The sequence below is a fragment of the Lissotriton helveticus genome, chromosome 10, assembly GCF_964261635.1.
Source record: "Lissotriton helveticus chromosome 10, aLisHel1.1, whole genome shotgun sequence".
Classification (NCBI taxonomy): Eukaryota; Metazoa; Chordata; class Amphibia; order Caudata; family Salamandridae; genus Lissotriton; species Lissotriton helveticus.
Window position 1 is genome coordinate 1,038,526,075 of NC_136071.1, and position 23,202 is coordinate 1,038,549,276.

The 23,202-nt window shown below is 48.4% G+C and overlaps 1 protein-coding gene across 2 annotated transcripts in view; it reads left to right on the forward strand.

Moving 5' to 3' along the window:
- The window catches only part of CACNB2 (calcium voltage-gated channel auxiliary subunit beta 2), a 1,223,908-nt gene that overhangs the window by 1,102,292 nt on the left and 98,414 nt on the right, over positions 1 to 23,202 (forward strand). For both annotated transcript variants that reach the window (XM_078663742.1, XM_078663743.1), the window contains one exon: positions 17,444 to 17,520. In XM_078663742.1, the coding sequence (XP_078519868.1) occupies positions 17,444 to 17,520 (77 nt within the window). The remainder of the gene's footprint in view (positions 1 to 17,443; positions 17,521 to 23,202) is intronic.

Consider the following 23,202-nt stretch of genomic DNA (forward strand, 5'->3'; position numbering starts at 1 on the left):
CAGTACCACCACCACCAGTACTACCAGTACCACCACCACCACCAGTACTACCACTACCAGTACCACCACCACCACCAGTACTACCAGTACTACAGGCACCAGTACTACCACTACCACCACCACCAGTCACTGGCATTTAAAATGCCAATAGCTCAAACTCTCACAACTGCGAGACCTCACAAGAAGGACATCACAGGCAGCAGCTGCCCAAGCTTCTTACACTCACAAGGAGACCACAGGCAGCAGAGGTGCAAGCTTCTCACACTCGCAAGAAGGACATCACAAGCAGCAGTGGTGCAAGCTTCCCTTACACACTCACAGCAGGTACTGTGCCAAGGCAGCAGCAGCAACAGAGCAAGAGTCCCTTACAAAGAACAGGCACAGCACAGAGATGCACAATGCAATCTTCTCATACTCACAGGCAGCAGCGGTGCAAGCTTCTCACACTCACAAGAAGGACATCACAGGCAGCAGCTGTGCAAGCTTCTTACACTCACAAGGAGACCACAGGCAGCAGAGGTGCAAGGTTATCACACTCACAAGAAGGAAATCACAAGCAGCAGTGGTGCAAGCTTCCCTCACACACTCACAGCAGGTACTGTGCCAAGGCAGCAGCAGCAACAGAGCAAGAGTACCATACCAGTGTAATGTAGCTATCATTGTGCAGCACGTGCAGTGGCACCAGTGTGGCATAGCTACAATTGTGCAGCAGGTGCTATTGCACCAGTGTGGCATAGCTCCCCTTGTGCAGGAGTTGCAGTGGCAACACTGTGGCATAGCTACCATTGTGCTGCAGGTGCAGTGGCACCAGTGTGGTGTAAGTATTTTTGGTGGAGCAGGTAGAGTAGTACCAGCACTGCCACCAGTGTGGTATAGCTATCATTACTGGAGCAGGTGCAGTGGCACCAGTGTAGCGTAGCTACCATTGTGCATCAGGTGCAGTGGCACTAGTGTGGTATAGTTATCATTAGTGGAGCAGGTGCAGTGGCACCAGTGTGCTATACCTATCATTAGTGCAGCAGGTGCAGTGGGACCAGTGTGGCGTAGCAGGTGCAACAGTGTGGTGTAGATACCATTGTTCAGCAGGTGCAGTGGCACCAGTGTGGTGTAGCAGGTGCAACAGTGTGGTGTAGGTACCATTGTTCAGCAGGTGCAGTGGCACCAGTGTGGTGTAGGTACCACTGCTGCAGTAGGTGCAGTAGCACCAGTGTGGCGTACGTACCATTGCTGCAGCAGGTGCAGTTGTACCAGTGTGTAGTACCATAGGTGGAGCAGTTGCAGTGGTAGTATTCCTTAGCTATAATTGTGCAGCAGGTGCAGTGGCACCAGTGTGTGGTAGATGGCGTTGCGTAGCAGGTGTAGTGTTATCAGTGTTACTTATCTATGCTTGTGCAGCAGGTGCAGTGGCACCAGTGTGGCGTAGGTGTCATTGGTGCAGCATGTGCAGTGGTACCGGTGAGTGGTAGCTACCATTGGTGGAGCTGGTGCTCTGGTAGTTTTGCTTAGCTATGATTGTGCAGCAGGTGCAGTGGCACCAGTGTGTGACGTAGTTACCATTCGTGGAGCAGGTGAGGTGTTATCAGTGTTACTTAGCTATGATTGCGCAGCAGGTGTAGTACCACCAGTGTGGCGTACCTACCATTGTGCAGCAGGTGCAGTGGCACCAGTGCGCCTCATTGGTGTAACACACTCACTACCACACACTCACCCCCACAGCCTCACCATCACACACTCACCACTACACACACAACCACATACACAACAACACACCACCAGCCGTCAGTGCACGCTATCACCAGGGCCAAACACCATCAGCCATCAATGCACACTTTCACAAACAACAAACACCACCAGGCGTACAACACCAGCCGTCAGTGCATCCTTTTACAAGGCGCACTCACCAGCAACCAACAGTGCACCCTTTCACCAAACACACACACCATCAGCCATCTGTGCACGCTTTTACTAATTACACACCAACCAGCCGTCAGTGCACCCTTCCACAAGGCACACACACCTCCAGCTGGCAGTGCAGTACTTTACCAAGCACACACACCACTAGCCATCAGTGCACAATTTGTACAGGCAGTCACGGCCATCAGTACATGCATCGATTGTTACACATCCACAATTAAGTATTGTAGCAATCTCAGTATGGTACACTTTAGTTTTAAACACATTCATGTAAAAACACAGCATGCCACCATTGCTACAATTACAATCTAACACACATAATTCCACTACACACCACATTAACACACTCCATAACACTTAGCAAAAGTACATTACCATTTACAATGCCATTAGCTCAAACTCCAATAAATCCGAGCCCGATTGCATTTCTAATGCTTGCACATTTTTAACAATGTTTTCACTTTGGATGTGTGCTATATAGTGTAGCAGATATGTAACGTTTGAAAAGTTAGCAGAAATTATAATTTGGCAACACTTTTCTGCTACTTTGTATCACTTTTTGTGACTTTGCAGTGCTGCAAAGTGTTGATAGATCTGCCCCCTCAAAAGCAAACATTTAGTCGCCTGGCTCTGCACAGCACTTAATAATGCGACCCCAGTTCCCCCAACAAAAACCTACGGGAGTCAAATATGCTTACATTTAATGTGGATTCATGAAATGAATGCTCTCCTAAATCTTTAAATCACGGTCTGGTATTTACTAATGTAAATGCAGGTTTTGCGCTTCTGTATAGCACTGAGAAGGGTAAATACATTTCTGATGCAGGGCCTGCGTGATGAAAATGTGATTAAAACTGAAAAATCTTACCGTGGAGAAGAAATAATGTGCCATTATTGCCCTCTACTGGACAAAGTTCAGAACAAAATTCGGGAAGTATTATCAAAGATATAAACGGGCACCGTTAAGCCGGGCCTTTCTGCACATCCGATTTATGAAATGTTATATGAACAGTCCTCAGTAAGTAGTCACAGAAATGCCGGAGCGGCTCCCTGGCAAAGCCCAAAAAAAAATGTACTTTGACCAGGGTCATTGGGACACTTTATTTCTGACACTTATTAGCTGAATCAGAAAAACACACACCTTTCCTCCTCCTGCCTGTTACATGCTAAGTGACAGGTGGCTTCTGCTGTTTATTTACCATTGTTAATCCAGGCCCTTAAGTGTTATTACCGAATAAATATGTAATTCCACATACTTTTAAACTCGCCTTTTCAGATGCTTTTATTGGTTTTGGCCCTGGATAAAGGCGCTATTTAAACTGTTAAATTAAATATCCTGCTGATTTTGATGATGCTTTCTGCAGTGAGACCCGACGTACGAATATGTCAAATACAGGATGTTATTTGAAGATACTTTTGCAAAGGCTTCTCAAGCCACACCGATTTAGGGCGCCTCCACCGTTTTCATCCCACTCATTGCACTGTGTATGAATATATTAACATATGCCAAACCAGAAATAAGAGTAAATGTCAGTAAAACACATATTTATGGGGAAAGGTCAGAAGAAGGAAGACGACAGCAGAGTCTTATCTTTGAAACATGCATCTGTCTCTTACGTGAGTCACCACCAGCACCTGCCTGGATGAGGGGCTCTTATCACCTTTGGTCTTAGCAAAGTCCTTACAGTGACCTGCTGCCAGCAGTATGAGGTGCAAACCTTTATGAGCATCAGTGAGAGATGAGATACTGGTTCGTCCTCCTAGACATAGGAGTAGGAGGGCTCAAGAGATGGGACCCGAGTCATTAAAGTAGTTTTCTTCCAACTCTGTACATATTTACACATGTGCAAATGTATTGAAAACATGCTATTGGGCTTTAAAAAAAACCTGATTAGGTTCTCCATAGGATAAATATATTCATGCATCTCCACTAGTTTAGCAGGTGCAGTGGTATTAGGGTCCAGCAAAATGAAGAGCCCACAACACCCTAATTATGCCTGTTTTTTTCTCCCTAAAGTGGAGGATGGGGGTACTTTGCTTGCTGGCATTAGAAATGTGGTAGATATACAGAGCTGGTGGTGGATAATAGGCAAATTGCGCTCTCAGGTCTTATCACAGATATAATTTGGTTATAGCATGAAATCTGGTACGGTGCATTAGGTCGGGAAAAACCACCACGTCCCCAAATGTGTGGTTACAAGGCCACTTTAATGCAAATACAAATCCTCTGCACACGTTTAGAAAATGAACACATAAAGTTGCATTTACAAATCACAGTAAGGTTTGTCTTCTATTTCTCAAAGTAATTTATTCAAGTTCTGTAAGCGAAGCCCATTCTGTACTTCACTTAGTCTGTTTCTTAGCCAACACATGTTTCGTCGCGGTTACAAAAGTAGTTCTAGAGAGGTCATCTTATATTAAGATTTTTTCTCTTTCCAGTTCCGCGAGTAAAGATGTTCAATTTCAACCTGCTGCTTTCCAGAATGCAATGAACTCGCTTGGCGCACACGCCAAAGAAGGGAGATCTACTTGATCCACAAGCCTACTGGATTGGGCAGCATGTTGTAGTTGAACAACCTTACTCGCTGAACTGGAAAGAGAAACAAGTGTAATATAAGACGACATCTCTAGAACTACTTTACCTGACAGACAGAAACCCATTTTGGGCTGAATTATCACCGGAAATAAGAAACTACAAGACACTGATCATAGCCCTGAAGAAGTCGAGGGGTAATCCCATGTAACAGCGACGAAACACGTATTGGCTAATAAACAGACTAAGTGAAGTACCGAACGGGCTTCGCTTACAGAAGAAATAGAAATGTGGTACCCCGGCTACACCACTGGCCGTAGAAAAATGGCCGCCACTGCGCTCCCCACCAATACTTGCCGTGCCCCCTCCCTGCTACTTCCCTGGACAGAAATGCACATCTTCCCTTTACTGCAAATCTCTGATTGGATCTAGGAAGGCAAATTGCCTTGTAAATATTTGTGAATAGTCACAGACTTGCAACTTTGTGGATGTTCACCTACTTTTTAAGTCGTCGTTGTCTTGGAAAGCCAACTACCTGCCCCAATGTGCAGCTATGCTCATAAGTCACATTGGACATGGTTTAACCGCATGCGCGCTAGCGCTTTTCCCGCTGCGCGCTGCGATTTCAAAAATCCCTCGTTACGTGACAAGGTCAGCTCGTCATCCGTGTAGCGCAGGTTACGCCCATGACGAGCTGACCTTGTCATGAGCGTAGAAGGGGTTAATAATTTGTGTGGATAACCCACATTGTGAAATGTCTTGCAGCTCAAAGCCCCTATCTTGAGGGTTGTGTTCTCTTGTATAAAAGGGCAAAGTGCTACAAGTCACTGCACTGGCCTTCTAATATTGAACTGAAGAGGGGTCTCTGCCCACAAGTTAGTCTGCCTCCTGTGATTGTCAGGCTGCAGGCAGCATTGTATTCTTCTTCCTCAGTCGAGATTGAGGTTCCTTTTCTAGCCAGAGGACAAAGCCACCCATTCTGCTTCTTGTCTCAGCCAAACTCTACTTGGATGTGCAGAGCTCGCCCGGTGCCGGCTACAGCCAGTTCGGCCCTGTTTGCCACACACTTTTATTATGAATGAGAATTGTTCTAGCCTATCCACAACCCTCACTAAACTAACTGTAATTAACAAGTATGCATTATCTTTCACCACCAAATAGATTCCTTAGTGACTTCTTTTCTTAAAATGCCCACCCCTGAGCAAGAAGAATCTGCCAACTATCAACCAGTAAGCATATTCCAAATCATCTCCAGCCTTCTGGAACAGTAGTACGCTTACAACTACAGCAGCACCTCGACCAAGAACAAATGCTTGATATTTCACAATCAGGGCTCACTCTGAAAACAACAGAATTTCCTGTGTTGGCAATCACCAGTTGCATCCACATACAACTTCAAAGGGGGGAGAACACCCTACTGAGCCTTCTGAGTTGGCAAATTATGTCCTGGTTGTACAAATTCTGATGTAGAGGCTCCAGTAAGAAGTCAAAGAATAACATGGGAGGAGATTAAGCCTTACGCCTAGAGCTGTCAACTTTGGAACTAGGGAATAAGGTTTAAATCCCAGCCTGGGCACAACATCCTATGCTCCTTAATCTCTCCTGGTCTAAATAAAATATGTAACGCCTGGTACTCACGTAAAGATCTTCTGTACCTATTGTCCAAGTATGCGCTTTATAAAACTGTAAAACAAAAAAGCTGCAATCATATGTTATCTCATTTTTTTTCCAACTACTTGTTCGGTGTCTCTTAGCAGCTCCCCTGTACTTGCTACCTGTGGCATGCCTCAGCCTTTTTCAACCATTCTCTTCAATCTCTATGTGACACCGATGTGAACAATTGTACAAATGTTAAAAGTTGGATATAATCCAGGGGTCTCTAACCTTTTCTGTAGTGAGAGCTAATTCTGATCAAGGAAAATCATCTAAAGGATAATTAATTTGCATATTGTTACCAGACACCCTCAGGACCAGCTTCACTGACTTTAAGCTGAATGTCCATAGAACCAGATACTAAGGTTTGAACAAAATACTTTGATTACGGGCACTATGAAATTCCTGCCAAGTGTGTAATTGAGAGTGTGATCTTTGGGAATGTATAAACATGTGCATATGAATGGGATAAATGTGCACAGGTGACTGACAGTATCTACTGGGTAGTGGGGAGCTAGAGGCCTGCTGTTTTTAATACACAACACTTTGAAATGGGACAAAATTATTTCATCTCCATCTTCCATCAATTCCACATCATAATACTCTATCCAGGGATCTCAGACCTTATAAAATGTCCTTGTACACCCTCTAGTCTTGTAGGTGACCTTCAAAACCGCAATGTATAGATCCATTCCAGCCCTCCACTCTGGAAGGGTCGGGACTTTGGGGACCCACTAATGTTTGACCATGTCTTTCTTTGCCACCACAAAGCCCAAGTTACAGAGAAGAAGATTGGTACACGGTACATCCATATCTGTGGATGTACGCAGGAGAACATATTTAGGCTCTACCGGAAAGGACGCTCCCATTAACTTTCGTAGTTCTGCCAGTATTGTTTTACAGGACGGCAATCCCAAAGTGTATGCAGGAAGGATCCCCTATAAGACATCGCAAGTCTTCAGGGGAGTCCGCTCTCCCAAACTTATTTATTCGTGCTCGATCAAGATATACCAGGTGTAGAATCTTAAATTGTATGAGCCTCAGCCGTGATTTGATCGCCACCTCTCTTGGGTGCATAAAGGCCGCCTCCGAATCATCCAAGTCTCCCAGTTTGTTTTCCCACTTTGTCCTCAATTTTGTCAGGGAGTAAGGCATATTATTTCTTATCATTTTGTAGGTATGAGAGACACCTATTCTTCTGTTTCACCCAGGAGCAGCCTGCCTTCCCGTGGTTCATATTCTGGTAGTTCCTGGGTGTTCAGATCTTCTGCCCCCATGCGTGTCTAAGCTGCGTTTATTTAAAATGCTGCCTGTCACTGAGTTGTAATCACGCTGAAGGGTATAAAACCACCATCGACCAGGAGATCACCAAATCTAGATATCCCTATGAGGTCCCAGGCTTCAAATCCTCTCAACTTCCCAATTTCCAACGCTTCACGCCCATCCACAACAGGGTCTCTTGAGTCCTTCTAGTCACCCATCCCATACCTTTCCCCAGTTTGGACCAAACCTCAAGTGTCACCTGGGTTGCCGGCAACAGAAGTCTTGCTCATTTCCGCTGTAAAGGAAATGTAAATATAGTCTGGTTTGGAACTGGAATCTTTCTAGCGCATATGTGGGATGGTCTCCAATCACATATTTCCAATCGTTAATGATAATGTAGTGAGCTGCCCAGTAGTAAGCTTGGAGGTCTGGTAGGGCGAAACAGTCATTGCACTGATTGCGCTGTAGTGTCTTCAGCGTCACCCTGGGGTGCCCATCATTCTATAACCATTTTACAATCCCCCTCTTCTATTTTAGTGAAAATCTCATTTTGGAACCAATGATAGTTGTTTTGGAGAACGTATTGAAAGAAATGTGGGAGTATTATCATTATCATTTTAAACATGGCTGCCCTGCCCAGAAATGTTAGCTGTAGGGCCTTCCAGCGATCTACGTCCACATGAAATTCTGCTAGAAGGTTCCGTTCTAAGCTGTGCTCTTTGTCTGGGATAATATAACCCCCTTTTAATTTTAGCATACTTTGCACTTTTAGAACCACGTTTTTTCCTATTTGTTAGACCTGGCATCATTGGCGTGAGTCTCCCTTCCATTTTGACGGATAGCCTCTTCTTTTTTGATATGTTTTTGCTGGTTTATGATTTGGGCACTGTGCCACTGCTAATCAGTGCCACAGTGCAAGTGCTCCCTATGTTAAATTGATGTACTAATTGGTTATTCCATGATTGGGTTATCTGATTTATCTGTCAGCCCCTAGTACAGTGCTCCATGTATGCCCAGGGCTTGTAAATCAAATGCTGCTGGTAGGCTTGCAGCACTGGTTGTGCCACCCACAGAAGCAGCTTGTAAAGTGTGTCTCAGGCCTGCCATTGCTAGGCCTGTGTGCAGTCTAGCATTGCCATGCCGACTTGGTCAAGTGCACCTTCTTGCCAGTCCCTAAACCTTCCCTTTGCTTCATATTAGACACCCCTATGGTAGGCCTACGGGCAGGGTGCATTGTAAGTATAAGGTAGGACATGCTATGATGTGTGTGGCATGTTCTAATAGTGAATTGCAGCCATATCTGAAAGAAACAGGTTAGTATTAGATTCCTTACCTTAGAATATCCCCAGGCATCAGACTGGATCCGGAATTTTTTGCGTAGCAGTACCCATGCGCGTCGGTAGGCGTCGTCCGCGGCTACGTGTCTGTGTCGTCGGCGTCGTGGGCGCCGTGATGACGTCTTCGGAGTACTTAGAAGCCGCCTCCGCGTTCTGACGTCAGTTCTTCTTTTTTCTGCTGCGCCAGCAAGCGCAGATCCGGAAAAAGTTGTACACTAGTCAATTTTTGACTAACTTTTTACAATCCTTTTTGATCTACTTTCGAAGTCTCTTGACTCCGACGGTGCCGGTAGGGAAGCCCGGGTTCAAGACCTGCGCTGACTGCAACCGACTGATGTCGGTTACCGACCCCCCATCGCCGGTGCCTGCACTGTCTAGGACCGGACCACGACGACAAGTCCTGCTCCGACTAAAGCTAGACGGGAGCGGTCCAGCAAGCGACTCGAGCTCCGGCAGTCCGCCCCGCGCCGCTTGAGGTCCCGGTCTGAAAGGAGGTCGAGGGACCGGTCTTGGGGCCAGAGTCACCACAGTTCCGGGAGTCGTCATCGGTCTTCGGGCTCGAAGTCCTCAGGTAAGAGGCACAAGAAGTCGAAGAGGCACCATCGCTCTTCTGACTCCCCTCGACGCTCGCGCGATGCGGCCAGGGATTCGGGTGACACCGCCCATGCGGCTCCACCGGAGCCGCAGGTGTCGCGGCCTGCTCCATACCCGCCAGTCCCTGGGCAGAACGTGACGCCGGGGGAGATTGATAACTTCCTCATGGCCATGAGGTTGCTCGCTCCTCCGTCTGGTTCCATGGCACCTTCGGGGCAAGCGGTCCCGACTGGGTCCCCACGCGGGCCGGGTGCTTCGGCCCCAGCGCCGCCGGGTGCTTCGGCCCCGGCGCCGTCGGGTGCTTCGGCCCCAGCCCCATCGGCGATTGCGGTCCTGACACCACAGGGCCCCACTGGATCCGGCTCTGGATCCGGGTCGCCGCTGGTCGACCTCGCCAGCGCCAGCCCTAAGGGTGTCGCCCCCGGCGCCATCCCAGGACGACGCCATCCCTGGTCCTGCCCTCAATTCGGAGGGCAGGACCTCGACGCCGATGGGAGATTTTTACTTCTACAACCCAGCCCCATCCTGTGAGCCTGAGTACCAGGCGATGTGTGACGAGGGGGATTGGGAGGGGTCTGAGGACCCTCTGGCACGTGAGTGTCAGTCTTCTGCGGACTGGACAGGAGAGCTTGGGGATGCCAGTGGTCTGGACACTTCGCCCGACACTGGTTGTGTCTCCCCTCCTAGCGTGGCTACGGAGGAGGGGGCTGCCTATAGCATGGTGCTGATGAGGGCGGCCAAGGTCTTGGACTTGAGCTCCTCATCGCGGCCGTGAGGACTAACCTCCTCACTGAGGTCCTTAAACTGCAGGCAAGCTCGGCCGAGCCTCTGCTGCCGTGTAAGCCTCTGCTGCCGTGTAATGGGGCCTTATCAGCTGTTCTTCTGGGCACTTGGTCCAAGCCCGCCACAGGTCAGCCTGTGGATAGGAACGTGGCCAGGCGCCACCGCCCGGTCCGGGTGACCCTTGCTTTCTGTCTACCACCCGACCCCCCCCCCGAGAGCCTGGTCATTCAGGCCTCTAATTCCCAGACCGCCTTCCCGTCGGCTCCCCCCATCCGGGAATCCAAGAGGTACGAGCAATACGGAAAGAAAGTATTCTCCTCCCTGAGTTTAGGATTGCGGTCAGTCAACACCGCATGCCTCTTGGGCCGCTACAACCACTCTCTGTGAGATACGGTCTCGGACGTGCTGCCAGAATGCCTGGTGGAGGTCCGGGCTTCACTCGGCCAAGCCCTTGTGGAGGGTCAAGATGCGGCGCGTTATTCCATCCGGTTTGGGCTGGACACTACTGACTCACTAGGCAGAGCGATGGCAACGACGGTGGCGATTCGTCGCCACGCCTGGTTGAGGTCTGCCAACTTCTCGGCTGATGTCCAAAACACACTTATGGACATGCTGTTCGATGGCCGTCGCCTCTTTGGCGAAGAGGCAGACCATGCGCTTGAGCGCTTTAAGGACTCCAGGGCTATGGCTAAGTTCTTGGGCCTCTCGGCCCCGCGCCAGCAAACGGCTGCCTTTCGCCCCTTTCGTGGCCAAGGAAGGGGCGCCCCCACACGTCCTGCCAGCCACGGGCCGCAGACTACCATCCAGCGCGGTGGCAGACGTGGAAACTGCTGTGGCGGCGGTCGGGGACAACTGTGAGGCCAGTCCACACCTACCCCTGCAGCATCCACCTCAAAACCCTCCTAGTCCATGCTTTCAGGCCCATGTGACGCCAGTGGTGGGCAGGGTTCGCCATCACCACCACCACTGGCTCACTGTCACATCGGACAGGTGGGTGCTGCTAATCGTCCGAAGGGGCTACTCCCTCCCCTTCGAGGCGTCCCCTCCAGCCATGCCACCGCAGTACCACCGCGTGTCGGGGGATCACTTGAAACTTCTGCAAGAGGAAGTTTCGGCCCTCCTGGCCAAGGGGGCCATCGAGCGCTTTCCTGGGCCAGAAGTAGGGTGTGGTTGTTACTCCCACTACTTTCTGGTACCCAAGAAGGGCAAAGGGGGCCTACCCCCTATCTTGGACCTACGGAACGTCAACGACTTCCTCCGGAAGGAGAAGTTCAAGATGCTGACATTGGCTCAGGTCTTAGCTGCCCTAGACCCTGGAGACTGGATGGTAGCGTTGGACTTGCAGGATGCTTATTTTCACTTCCCCGTCCTGCCGGCTGACCGGCATTACCGGTGGTTCACGGTAGGTCATGAGCACTTTCAGTTTACCGTGCTCCCCTTCGGCCTTACCAGCGCCCCACGGGTGTTCATGAAAGTGACGGCGGTGGTCGCAGCTCATCTGCGCAGGTTAGGGGTTTCAGTCTTCCCCTACCTCGACCACTGTTTGTTGAAGGCGGGCTCACCCAAGACAGTCGTCTGCCACCTCCAGACTACGGCCGACCTCCTGCACCTGCTGGGGTTCTCCATCAATGTGCCGAAGTCACACCTGTGTCCCTCTCGGAAGCTCCTCTTCATCGGAGCGGTTCTAGACTCGGCGCAGTTTCTGGTTTATCCTCCCGAACAGCGGTTGACGCTGTGGCTTCTGGGACTGACGGCCTCCTGCATCCTTCTGGTGCATCACGCCCGGTGGCGGATGCGGGCTCTGCAGTGGAACCTGAAGTTTCAGTGGGCCCAGCTTCAGGGCAACTTGTCCGACCATGTCCTGATCTCAGAGTGCACTGCAAGACAGTTGCAGTGGTGGCTCACGGACCGCGATTGGGTCAGCGGCACATCCCTCTCCCTACCCCGACCGGAGCACCTAGTTGTGACAGATGCGTCCCTTCAGGGCCAAGGGGGGCCACATGGGAGAGACGGAGATCAGAGGCCTCTGGTCTCCGGCGGAGTACCGGCTCCACATCAACCTTCTGGAGCTACGGGCGATCCGTCTTGCACTGAAGCCATTCCTCCCCTCTGTGTGGGGTAGTGTAGTGCAGGTGTTCACGGACAACACCACCTCCATGTGGTACTGCAACAAACATGGCGGGTGGGGTCGTGGACCCCATGCTAGGAGGCTCTGCGCCTCTAGCAGTGGCTGGAACATCAGGGCGTGACCCTGGTGGTTCAACACCTGGCAGGTTCCCTGAACACTAGGGGGGACGAACTCAGCCGTTGGTGCATGATGGATCACGAATGGCGTCTGAACTCGGACGTGGCGCAAGGCCTCTTTCAGCAGTGGGGAGAGCCTTGGTTAGATCTGTTCGCCACAGAAGAGAACACGCAGTGTCATCAGTTCTGCGCGTTGGAATTTCCAAGGCGGCACTCACTCGGAGATGCTTTTTGTCGCGAGTGGAGTTGCGGTCTGTTGTACGCCTTTCCGCCTACACCACTTCTGACCAGAGTGCTGAAGAAGATCAAATGCGACCGGGCCCAAGTCATCCTTGTGGCTCCGGACTGGGCACGAAGATACTGGTATCCTGAGCTACTCAGCATGTCAGTCGATCCCCCGATTCGTCTGCCTCTTCAGGAGGACCTTCTGTCGCAGCAGCAGGGGACGGTCCTCCGCCTGAACCTGTCCAGTCTCCACCTCCATGCTTGGAGATTGAGCGGCGACAGTTGAGGCCATTTGACTTGCCTCCTGAAGTTTGTAATGTGATTCTGGCAGCCAGGCGTCCCTCCTCAAAGTCGGTATACTCCTGCAGGTGGAAAAGATTTGTGGCATGGTGCACAGCAAAGGCTGTGGATCCACACTCTGCCCCCCTTTCTGAGGTTTTCCTCTTCCTTCTTTCTCTTGCCCAGCAGGACTCTGGGCACTATCCAGGGCTACCTTTCTGCCTTTTCCGCCTTCTTGAGGCTACCTGATCAGCCTTCTTTGTTCAAGTCCCCAATTGTTAACAGATTCTTGAAGGGCATCACTCATATGTTCCCCCCTGTTCCTTTCGTGATGCCCCAGTGGGACTTGAATCTGGTTTTAACCTTCCTGATGTGCGCTCCCTTTGAGCCGCTTCATAACTGTCCTCTTCGCCTTCTTACTCTGAAGACTGCTTTCCTGGTTGCCATCACCTCTGTCAGGAGAGTGAGTGAGCTCCAGGCTCTTTCCTCTACACCTCCTTTCCTTTCTGTCCATCTGGACAAGGTTGTGTTGCAGACAAGACCCTCTTTCCTACCCAAGGTAGTCACAACCTTCCACATCGGGCAGTCCATCACCTTGCCCACCTTCTTTCCGCCTCCGCATCCCTCTAAAGAGGAAGAGCGGCTTCACCGTCTGGACCCAAAATGTGCGCTGTCATTCTACTTAGATCGCATACGCCAGATCCGGGTGGATGACCAACTCTTTGTTGGTTACTTGGGCGCAAAGAAGGGGCACAAACGGACCATCTCTCGGTGGGTCGTTTTGTGCATCAAGGCATGCTACTCTTTGGCTAAAAAGGAACCTCCTGTTGGGCTGAGGGCCCATTCCACTCGGGCCACGGCGGCTACTACTGCCCTGGGCCGGGAAGTCCCCTTGCAGGACATTTGTCAGGAAGTTAAGTGGGCCTCGCTGCACACGTTTGCAAGACACTACTGCCTGGACAGCCAAGTCATGAGGGATGGCTTCTTTGGCCGTTCCGTCCTCCAGGACTTTCTGGTGTAATTGTTGGTATTGCTGGGGTATCTATTCTAAGGTAAGGAATCTAATACTAACCTGTTTCTTTCAGATGCACAAGTTACTTACCTTCGGTAACTATATATCTGTAAGAAACAGTAGTTAGTATTAGATTCCTTACCGCCCCACCCATCCTCCCCGTTCTGCGAACCGATGTCTAGGGTTAAGGTCATCCCCTTTCAGGGCCCTAGTTTCATGGCACCAGTGTTGGTTTTTATCATGGCTCTGCGTTTCTGACGCGGAAAAGCTGTGTATAAGAACTGACGTCAGCACGCAGAGGCGGCATCTAAGTACTCCGACGATGTCATCACGGCGCTCACGACGCCGACGACGGCCGCGGAGCCGCGGACGACGCCTACCGACGCGCATGGGTACTGCTACACAAAAATTTCCGGATCCACTCTGACGCCTGGGGATATTCTAGGGTAAGGAATCTAATACTAACTACTGTTTCTTACAGATATATCGTTACCGAAGGTAAGTAACTTGTGCTTTCGTTTTTCACTATTGAAGGCTACCTGTTCTCAAAGGCCAGAATGGGCAGTTAGATTATTACATTCTTATAATCCTAACTGACTCAGGGAACATGGTAGAAATTCGAATTTAGTATGCCTGAACTCAGAATAATAAAATACATCTTTTAGTAAAGTTGGTTTTAATATTCTGTGTTTGAAAATACCACTTTTAGAAAGTAGGTATTTTATTGCCTAACTATCTAGGCCTGCCTCTGCTGGGTTGTGTATTCCTTGTCTGGGTTTGTGAGTGACAGGGCTGAGGAATTCCAGTAGACAGGCTGGGGCAGCCCGGTGGTGGATAGAGAGATCTGCATCTAGATGGGAGGGAGGAGTTGCACCTGAGACCTGAATAGGGCTGGGCCTTCCCTCTACAATGCTGGCTCCACCCCCTGTGGCTTGTCTGATGTCTCTGCCCCGCACTGTGAAAGGAGAGAAGGAATCATGTCAACAAAGTGGTCCAGAGCTGTATCTTTCCTCCCCTGTGCTGGCTCCACCTCCTGTGTGGTGGCTGATGTCTCTGCCCTGCACAGTGAAAGGAAGAAGAGTGTCATGTAAACAAAGTGCTCAGGAACTGTATGGGACAAGGCAGAGGCCTCTCTGCCTTCAGAGAATAAAGGATTTTGGGGTATAAATATTGGGACCCTGATCCCAAGAAATTAGATCACTTCTGGACAAGAAACCTTTCTGCCAAGGAGAAGAACAAAGGAAGCTGCAGGAGTTGTACTGCCCCTCTGCCAGTGTGCTGTTTGCTGGGTTGACATGCAGTGGTTGCTTCATTGCCAAGGGAAAGGAGAAGGAACTTTGTAAGGACTTTCATCTACAGAATATTCTCTTGAGGGTATGGACTGTGCATGCCTCCTGCTGAAGTCTCAGGGTCAACAGACTTCAGCTCCCTCCTGAATTTCCTTGCTGGGAATTCTGACTCCAGTCACTTGCGTGCCACTGGAAGCGCGACGCATCGAGAAGAAGCATGTCGCCGCCGCAGCTGAAATCACTGCAACGCCGGAGAAGCAAGCCTTCGCCGCAACTCCCTGTTTATCGAAGCTGTCTACTGTCCCATCATCGGAGAAATGTGACGCCATCAAGAGAGTCGCCATCGCGTCACCGGAGAAGCGTGTCGCAGGGCTTGTCGCGGCTCCACAGTACAGAGTCGTTGCAAGGCTGCCAGGGCGCCATCGCATCGTCATCGCATTGCCGCATCAAGGGCGCCATCTTCTCGCATCGCAATCGGATCATCGCATCAAGGCGCCATCTTGCGTACCGCATCGGGCCCGCAAGCCGAGAATCTACGCATCACCTCCGCACCGGTAAGGCTCACGACGAGTCCCCTACTCTACGCAAGCATTGAGGAACGACGCAACCGTTCCCCCGGATCACGGAACCGACGCATCTCCCCTTTTGCAAGCCTTTTGTTCACTTTGCGTTACGCATCCAGGTACTTTGTTGAGAACTTTGTCGCATTTATCAACAACTTGAACTAAGCAACTTATATCATCTTTTAAGTAATCTTAAGAGTAGTATTGTGGATTTTGGTCATTTGTGGTCTTGTGTTTAAGTCTATATAAAGAATACTTATTTTAATAAAACCTGTGTTGTGTCCATCTGTAGTGTTGTCACTGTATTACTGTGTATATTCACAAATGCTTAATACACTGCCTCTGAGATAAGCCTGTCTGCTCGTGCCAAGCTACCGAGGGGGTGAGCAGGGGTTATCATGGAGTGTAATCCCCTTATCCTTACTTAGTAGTAAGGGTCCCTATTTGGACAAAGGTGAATACCATTGCCAACTAGAGACCCCCAGATCGAACACTATTGCATTAAGGCATACACTTATTTGGTGGGAAATAAATTACACTGTATGTAAACTGCTTTCACTATACATTGTAGTCATTTCATTTAGATCGTATAGTCATGCAGGAACAATCCTGCACATAGGTAATGTATTTGTGAAGCTGTAAATTTCGCGCAGTGTGCTTGGTATTATTGTCTATATTTTAAAACACTTGTGCATTATCTCCCATCGGGCATCTCGCATGTGGATTGGGGTCTTTGGAGGCCGTTTTTTAAGTCCCTGGGCCACTGCTGGTACCTCTGCCCCTTTATTCTTGGAGACCCAGGGTGGATGTAAACAAAGCGAGAAAATAGAGAGGATGGGGGGAACTCAGAGAGACAGGAGAGACGAGGAGTGCGAGTGAAAAATAATGTGTATTTATAAAAGCGTTTTCACCCCTAACTGGGTATCTTATCACTGAATAACAGACGTTTATTGTTACCCAGTTCAATTGTACTCATTTTATCGACATCCGATGGATGAAATACTGAGTGGAGCCACCGGGATTTGAACCTGTGACCATGATATCGAACACAGGCCCCTGCAATGTATGCTTTAGTCCACTGAGCCACCAGACCCAAATAGATGATTGAGGGAGAGTGGAGAAGAAGGGGAAACATCCTAAACCACGATGATTGAATAACGAGGAGAGAATAACGAAGACTGCTGAACAACGTTGGCCGGAACAACGAAAGGCTGAACAACGAAGTATAACGTATCCTGTATAACGTCACTCCTCAGAATTAAGGGAAGATTAGGTTTTGCAATAAAACAAAATCATTCTAGCCCTATATGCACGATTGGATTTCTTAGTTAAATGTGCGTTATTTCATGAAAATTATACAAAATTATGTTTGCTATGCCCATACCACTTGACCTCTATCTCGCATGAACACTGGACGCTCGGGCACACGAGACACCAGTGTGAGACTTGCTTGAGCAGAAGGTGTCTTGCAGCACATACCAGTTTCGCAGTTGTTGCCAGACATTTCCTGCTCGAACCAATCTCCCTCTGGAGCAAAGCATGTGAGAAAGAGAAAGACCTATTAAAAAATGTTGTGGAAGCACAACCCTATAATTGGAATTTATGCAGATTACGCTTGCCGAATACAAATTTTGGTGGGGTCTGTTTGTACATGCATCATTATTTTACAGGTAACATTGTTGCTTGCATTTGTTCTTGCTATAAGAAATAGTTTACATCAACTGATAACATAGCTTTCTATTTCTTTCCTTTAGTAAATCTGGAGCAAACTCGTCTTCTAGTTTGGGAGATATTGTGCCTAGTTCGAGAAGATCCACTCCTCCAACATCTGGTAAGTATCTGCTAGTAGTTGTCCCAGCTTTATGCCTGAAGGTGTTTTTTAGGGTATGGGCAGATGTATTCTGTTTCATTTTGCAATACAGGGCAGCAGTCAGACTTGCTGCACTGCATTTGCCCAAGAGGGAGGAAAACACAGTGCAGGGTCGTATCTACCAAGATTTACAAACTGCTGGTGGTATCCCCTCCACTGGAGGGCAGCCTTAGACCATAGTGCAAAGGGGAGTGTGCGAATCTAACTTAGGGTTTGTACATGAGGCATACATACTCTTCCAGCATAACTTTCTATGCCTAGAAAAACGCAGAGGAATTCCGTGCATTGGATGTGGACTATGCAGTGCAGCCCACATACAATTAATAAACGTATTTCTGTTTGTTATAATTTGTTTTACAGAAGTATTCTTTTTTGACGCAAACCCTGGTGTGGCTGTTATCGTAGATTGTGCTTTATGTTAACACATCTGGGTATTTGCCTGCTCCGCCCCAGTAATGCCCCCTTGACGCAAAGCAAGGTAAATCAGTGTAAAGGGGCCTGCGTGTTGAGAAAAGGGCACCTTTCCAGTGCAAAACACCTTTTGCGCTAGATAGTAAATACTCCTGTACAATTTTAAATCATTGTGTGTTACTTTGCAATAACGCAGAGCCTTAGTAAATCTGGAGGTGAGTACAAGCTCATCTGTTGCGGTGAAAGAGGAGTACTTTTACTTGCACGTGCTTGGAAACTGCAAAATTCTTTCTCCTACAAAAAAAGCTTTTCAAAATGGAAATTGAATTAATATGAAAATCAGCGGAATCTGCACTTGACCATTAGTAGTTGTCACTTTACTCAGGTGCCTTAAAAACTAGGATAACATTTTCTTGAAATGTGTCAAATCGAATTTCTCAACTCCCCGTCAAAGTCTCCGCAGTTAGCCATTTTACATCACCCTCGTGGCATCAGTTCCACTTATGTAAATACGTGCAAAAACATCAACCTATCCAGAAAACATTTTAATACTTAAACACTACAACATTTAAATGGAATGCAAATGCGCCAAGTTCTTCTTGCATCGGAGAAACACGAGACCTCCATGTCATTCACTCTGTCCAGGTGACCCGCCCCATGTCTCATCACTAGTTTCCCCCTTTTTTTCTCCTATAATAATAATAATAATCCACATTTGTAAAGCGCACTATCGCCCGTAAGGGTCTCTAGGTGCTGGGGTCCGTCGGGAAGATTAAGCAAGCTATTGCCCAGAGTCACATGGTGCTGGGCTAATCTGCTGCCGGCCCCGGGGATCGAACCGTGATCCCCAGATTCCAGCGTCAGTCTCCCTGGCCGCGGCGCCACACCTCTTCCTATGAGGTATGGTATTGCAGAAGTAGCATCCTTCTGCTCATCACAACACAGTCTTACTCTTCAAACATGGAATCCATCATCAATAAAGCTTTATTCGAGGTATATACTCATAAAAGCACAAACATGCATTTAAAAATACATATTAATTAAAAGCAATATTTCATACATGTAAATACTTTTTAAAACAGTTGTGCAAGCTTTAACAATGAAAAGGTTAATTAAACTTTAAAACAATTATCAGGTTACATTAACAGATATAGCCCTCCGCCTGATGGACCATGCCCACCCCAAATACTTTGCTGTTCCCAGAACAATAGGCATGTCAGTGGACGTACAGATGATTCTTAGCCCCTCAACACCACTAGATGCCCCAAGGTTTCGACAAACTGGGGCCAACCATACTCTCCTCGGAATAGCATAGGCCTCACACAAAAATAAAAAGTGGCCTATGCTTTCATTAGTTGCACCACACACCGGGCAGCATGAGGTATTCGAGCTCCGCCATCTACCCGTCAGGGATCTCAGGGGAAGGGAACCAGACCTTAACTGGAAGAATAACTTCCTGTCCATTGGGACAGTAATACTGTCCCAATACTGTTCTAATACAGGACTCATTTTAATTTCCAGAAATCTCCCCCCCATTGTATCAACTTTTGTACTTCTCCAGAGTCTACCATCTGTATAGTCCCAATACAGGGTCTTAATAGTGTTTTTACTTGGAAATACTTCCCCAGATGGGTTATCCCAGAGATTAGGGAGGCCGAGCTCACCCAAAACAACCCTTAGATTCTTCAACCATGGTATTTTGTGGAAGGTGTCAGCTTTAATTAGGGCTAGAAACCCGTCGGCATAATGCCGAATCTCAGGGGTGGTCCAGAGGCGTCTCCAATAAAGAATAGGCCGTAATCGAGCTTGGTCGCTAACAGATCTCCTCCCTAGATCGAGACCGAGCGGGATTAATGGCGCAGTCTGCGGAAGCCCCGTAATTCCCCTTAGAAACCTATTCTCTGATGTTTGCAGGGGAAGAAGCCTCCCAAAACCCCACACTTCTGCCCCATATAGGGCTGACCCTATAGCTTTGGCGTCGTATACGACAAGAACCGGTTTTATAGGCTTGGTTTTTTATTTTGATTGCTCCACCCGAAGTGCCCCTGAGATCTGCTGGTGCCTCAAGACCGCCTTTCCTATATGGTGAGACCAACCTGGCTTACTTGATATCTCAACCCCAAGATAGGTGAAAACGCTAACTACCTCAAGCTCACTATTGTTCAGGAATATCCTTGGGCGAGGTCTGCGCCTTGGGGAAAAAGCCATCAGCTTGGTCTTGCCAACATTAACTTCAAGGCCATGCTCCCGACAAAAAACATCAAATATATTTAGAGCACGCTGCAATCCAGCCGGAGTTTTGGACAAAATTAGAGTATCGTCGGCGAACATCAGGATCGGGACCCTGAGGCCCGCTAACGAGGGAGCATCTACACTTACGTCCAGCATCCTACCCACAATTCCATTAATGAATAGGGAGAAGAGCAAGGGTGCCATTGCACATCCCTGCCGTACCCCCCATTCGACGGGGAAGTCGACGGAAGATTCCCCATTCAGCCCCCACTGGACTTTGGCAAAATTACACTCGTGCAACCTCATGATCAAGGTGAGCAACTCGGGTGGAACCCCCAATCTGCTCAAAACTGTCCAGAGTTTGCTCCTCGGGACCAGGTCAAAGGCAGCCCGCAAGTCGACAAAGGCGACATATAGGCTGCCCTCGCCAAGCAACACCGTCCCCCACCGCAACATGGTGAAACGGAATACTTGGTCTACCGTGCTGGTCGCCCGCCGGAAACCTGCCTGATAGGGGGACAGAGCATTATTCTCCTCTACCCAGTCCATCAGTTTGTTTACCACCATCTTCCCTACCACTTTTTGGACAGTGGCAATCAAACTTATTGGCCTATAATTGGCCGGGAGTGACCGATCACCTTTCTTATAGATGGGTATAATAATTGCTCCCTTCCATGTTTCTGGGATTGCAGCCCCCATTGCAATGGCATTTCCCAGTAGGGTCACATACCTGGCCCACCGTACTTTATCATTTTTAAATACATCAGAGGGTATCCCATCTAAACCCGGCGCCCTACCCCCTTGTAAGGAACAAATTACGAATTCCGCTTCTTTAGGGGAAAACAAACTTTCAATACAAAATACAGCTGGAATTGCTTCCACAGCCACGACTTCCTTAGTCTCTGCATACTGGGGTTTAAAATACTCCACCCAGGCCGCCTCATCAACTTTGTTGTCTGGTTTATTTGGGGTGCCGCCTCTGCCCCACTTCACAATTTTCCAGAAAAGCCTGGAATCCTTGACCCCCGAGGCCTCCAGCAATTCATCCCAGTACTCTTCATCCCACTTTTTCTTAGCCAGGCGAACACTAACATTGTATTGCTTCCTGGCTGCACCAATCACAACCCTATCCCTAGTTCTAATTGCTCTACCCAAAGCTAGTCTGGCTGCCCTACACTGCTTGTTGAACCACCTAGCCGGTTTGGGTAGGACTTTCCTATTTGCCTTAAAAGGTCTCATAAAATGTGGTTTTAAAAGGGAAAAAAACGTATTGTGTATATCTGTAGTTATCCTGGACCCTGGGATTATGGGACTTACTGCCTCCATGGAAGCGATTGCAGTATCCACCTCTGAACTTATATAGTCCATAGATTCTGCATTCGCCAACACACTTGGCCAATTAAGTCTACGCATATCATTAGCCATGAGAGGTAATACTCCATCACGAGGTTGCGAATTACCTGTCATGGGCGTCCACCAATTGTGGGTGACACAGAGGGGATTGTGATCGCTTTCCAATCTACCCTCAATTTCCATATCACATACCCCCTGCCATAAATTATGGCTACAAATGACATAGTCTATTCTACTTTTATTATAGCCATTGTCAAATGTACAAACACCTTCCTGGTCACCCTTAGTCCTTCCATTTAGGGCTCTCAGCCCATATTCCAGGCACATAGCATTTAATAGTAATATATCCTTCGTCCACCGTTTGACTGGAACCAAATTTAGGATTGGAACACCCCATTGGATGTCCTCCTCTTGCCCTAGTGGATTCTCTGTGTTATCCAACGGTTCAAAGGTCCTATTTAGGTCACCAGCCACTACCACTCTGTTTCCCAGGGACTGTGATTCAAGGAAAGTGGACAAGGCCTCTAGAGTGGGGGAACTCCCAGTGTTGGTACCCCTGGCATAAATGTTATATATGTCTACCGCACCCCACTTATCCGATGCCATTCTTAGCAATTGGATGTCCTTGCAACCCAGGTCCAGCACTTTCACTTTAATTTGTAGACCTTGCTTTACCCAAACTGTTAAGCCTCCCATAGGTCGACCCCTAGCACATTTGCTTGCTGGGATTGAAAAATGTAAGTAGCCTGGTAAAAAAATAGGATCGCAAGCCCATGTCTCCTGGAATAGACACACTTCAAACCCCTTAACAAATACTATCCAGTTTTGGGACAATAACCGACTGCCTAGCCCCGCAATATTCCACGAGAAAAACTTCCCTGGGATTGGGCCATCTCTGATTCCGACCTCAGAAGCTAGCGTGGAAGAAAGATTAATTGGGCTTGCAGTATTCCCTTCCTGATCTATACCAAAGTCCACAAAGTTAACGTCAGTTTCCTGGGAATCAATAGTACTTACTATGAGTGATTCCTCACCCCCCAAACTTTGCGTACACGCCCCACAGTTTCCCCTCAAACTCACAATCTTCCCACCAGTGATCACTTCTTTTGGGAACACTTTTATATCCAAGGTAGACACAGTGGAGTTCACACATAAGTCCCCCCTTATTATCACACCTCCCCCAATACTCAAGGAATCAACCGACTTCGGTCAGCAGCCCCAACCCAAATTTTTCATCCCATCATGGGAATTATAGGTTTGACCATTGTAGAAATTTGGTCGTAACATAGGCACAGTGAAGGGGACGATCCCTGGCAGGGGTAAATGACTAAAACTACCTAGGTTATTATTCACACCAGATTGGGCGCCCATTGGTCTTGGGTAGAAGAAGGTAAGATCCACAATACCAACCCCACCACTGCTAGTGCCCCAGCCCGGCCTTGTTATCCAGCCTGCCACCCTTGTATCTTGAAAATTAATTACAATACACTCCCCCCCCCCAGATTTTTAGGAGTACAAACTATCCAATTGGTCCTTCTTACCCTGATAATCAAACCATCAACTTCCCCGGGCAGTGGTCTATTAACCCTTAGCCAGTGCATGACCTTATTTTTTAACATCTGGAAGGTTTCTCTTTGTCCTACCAAT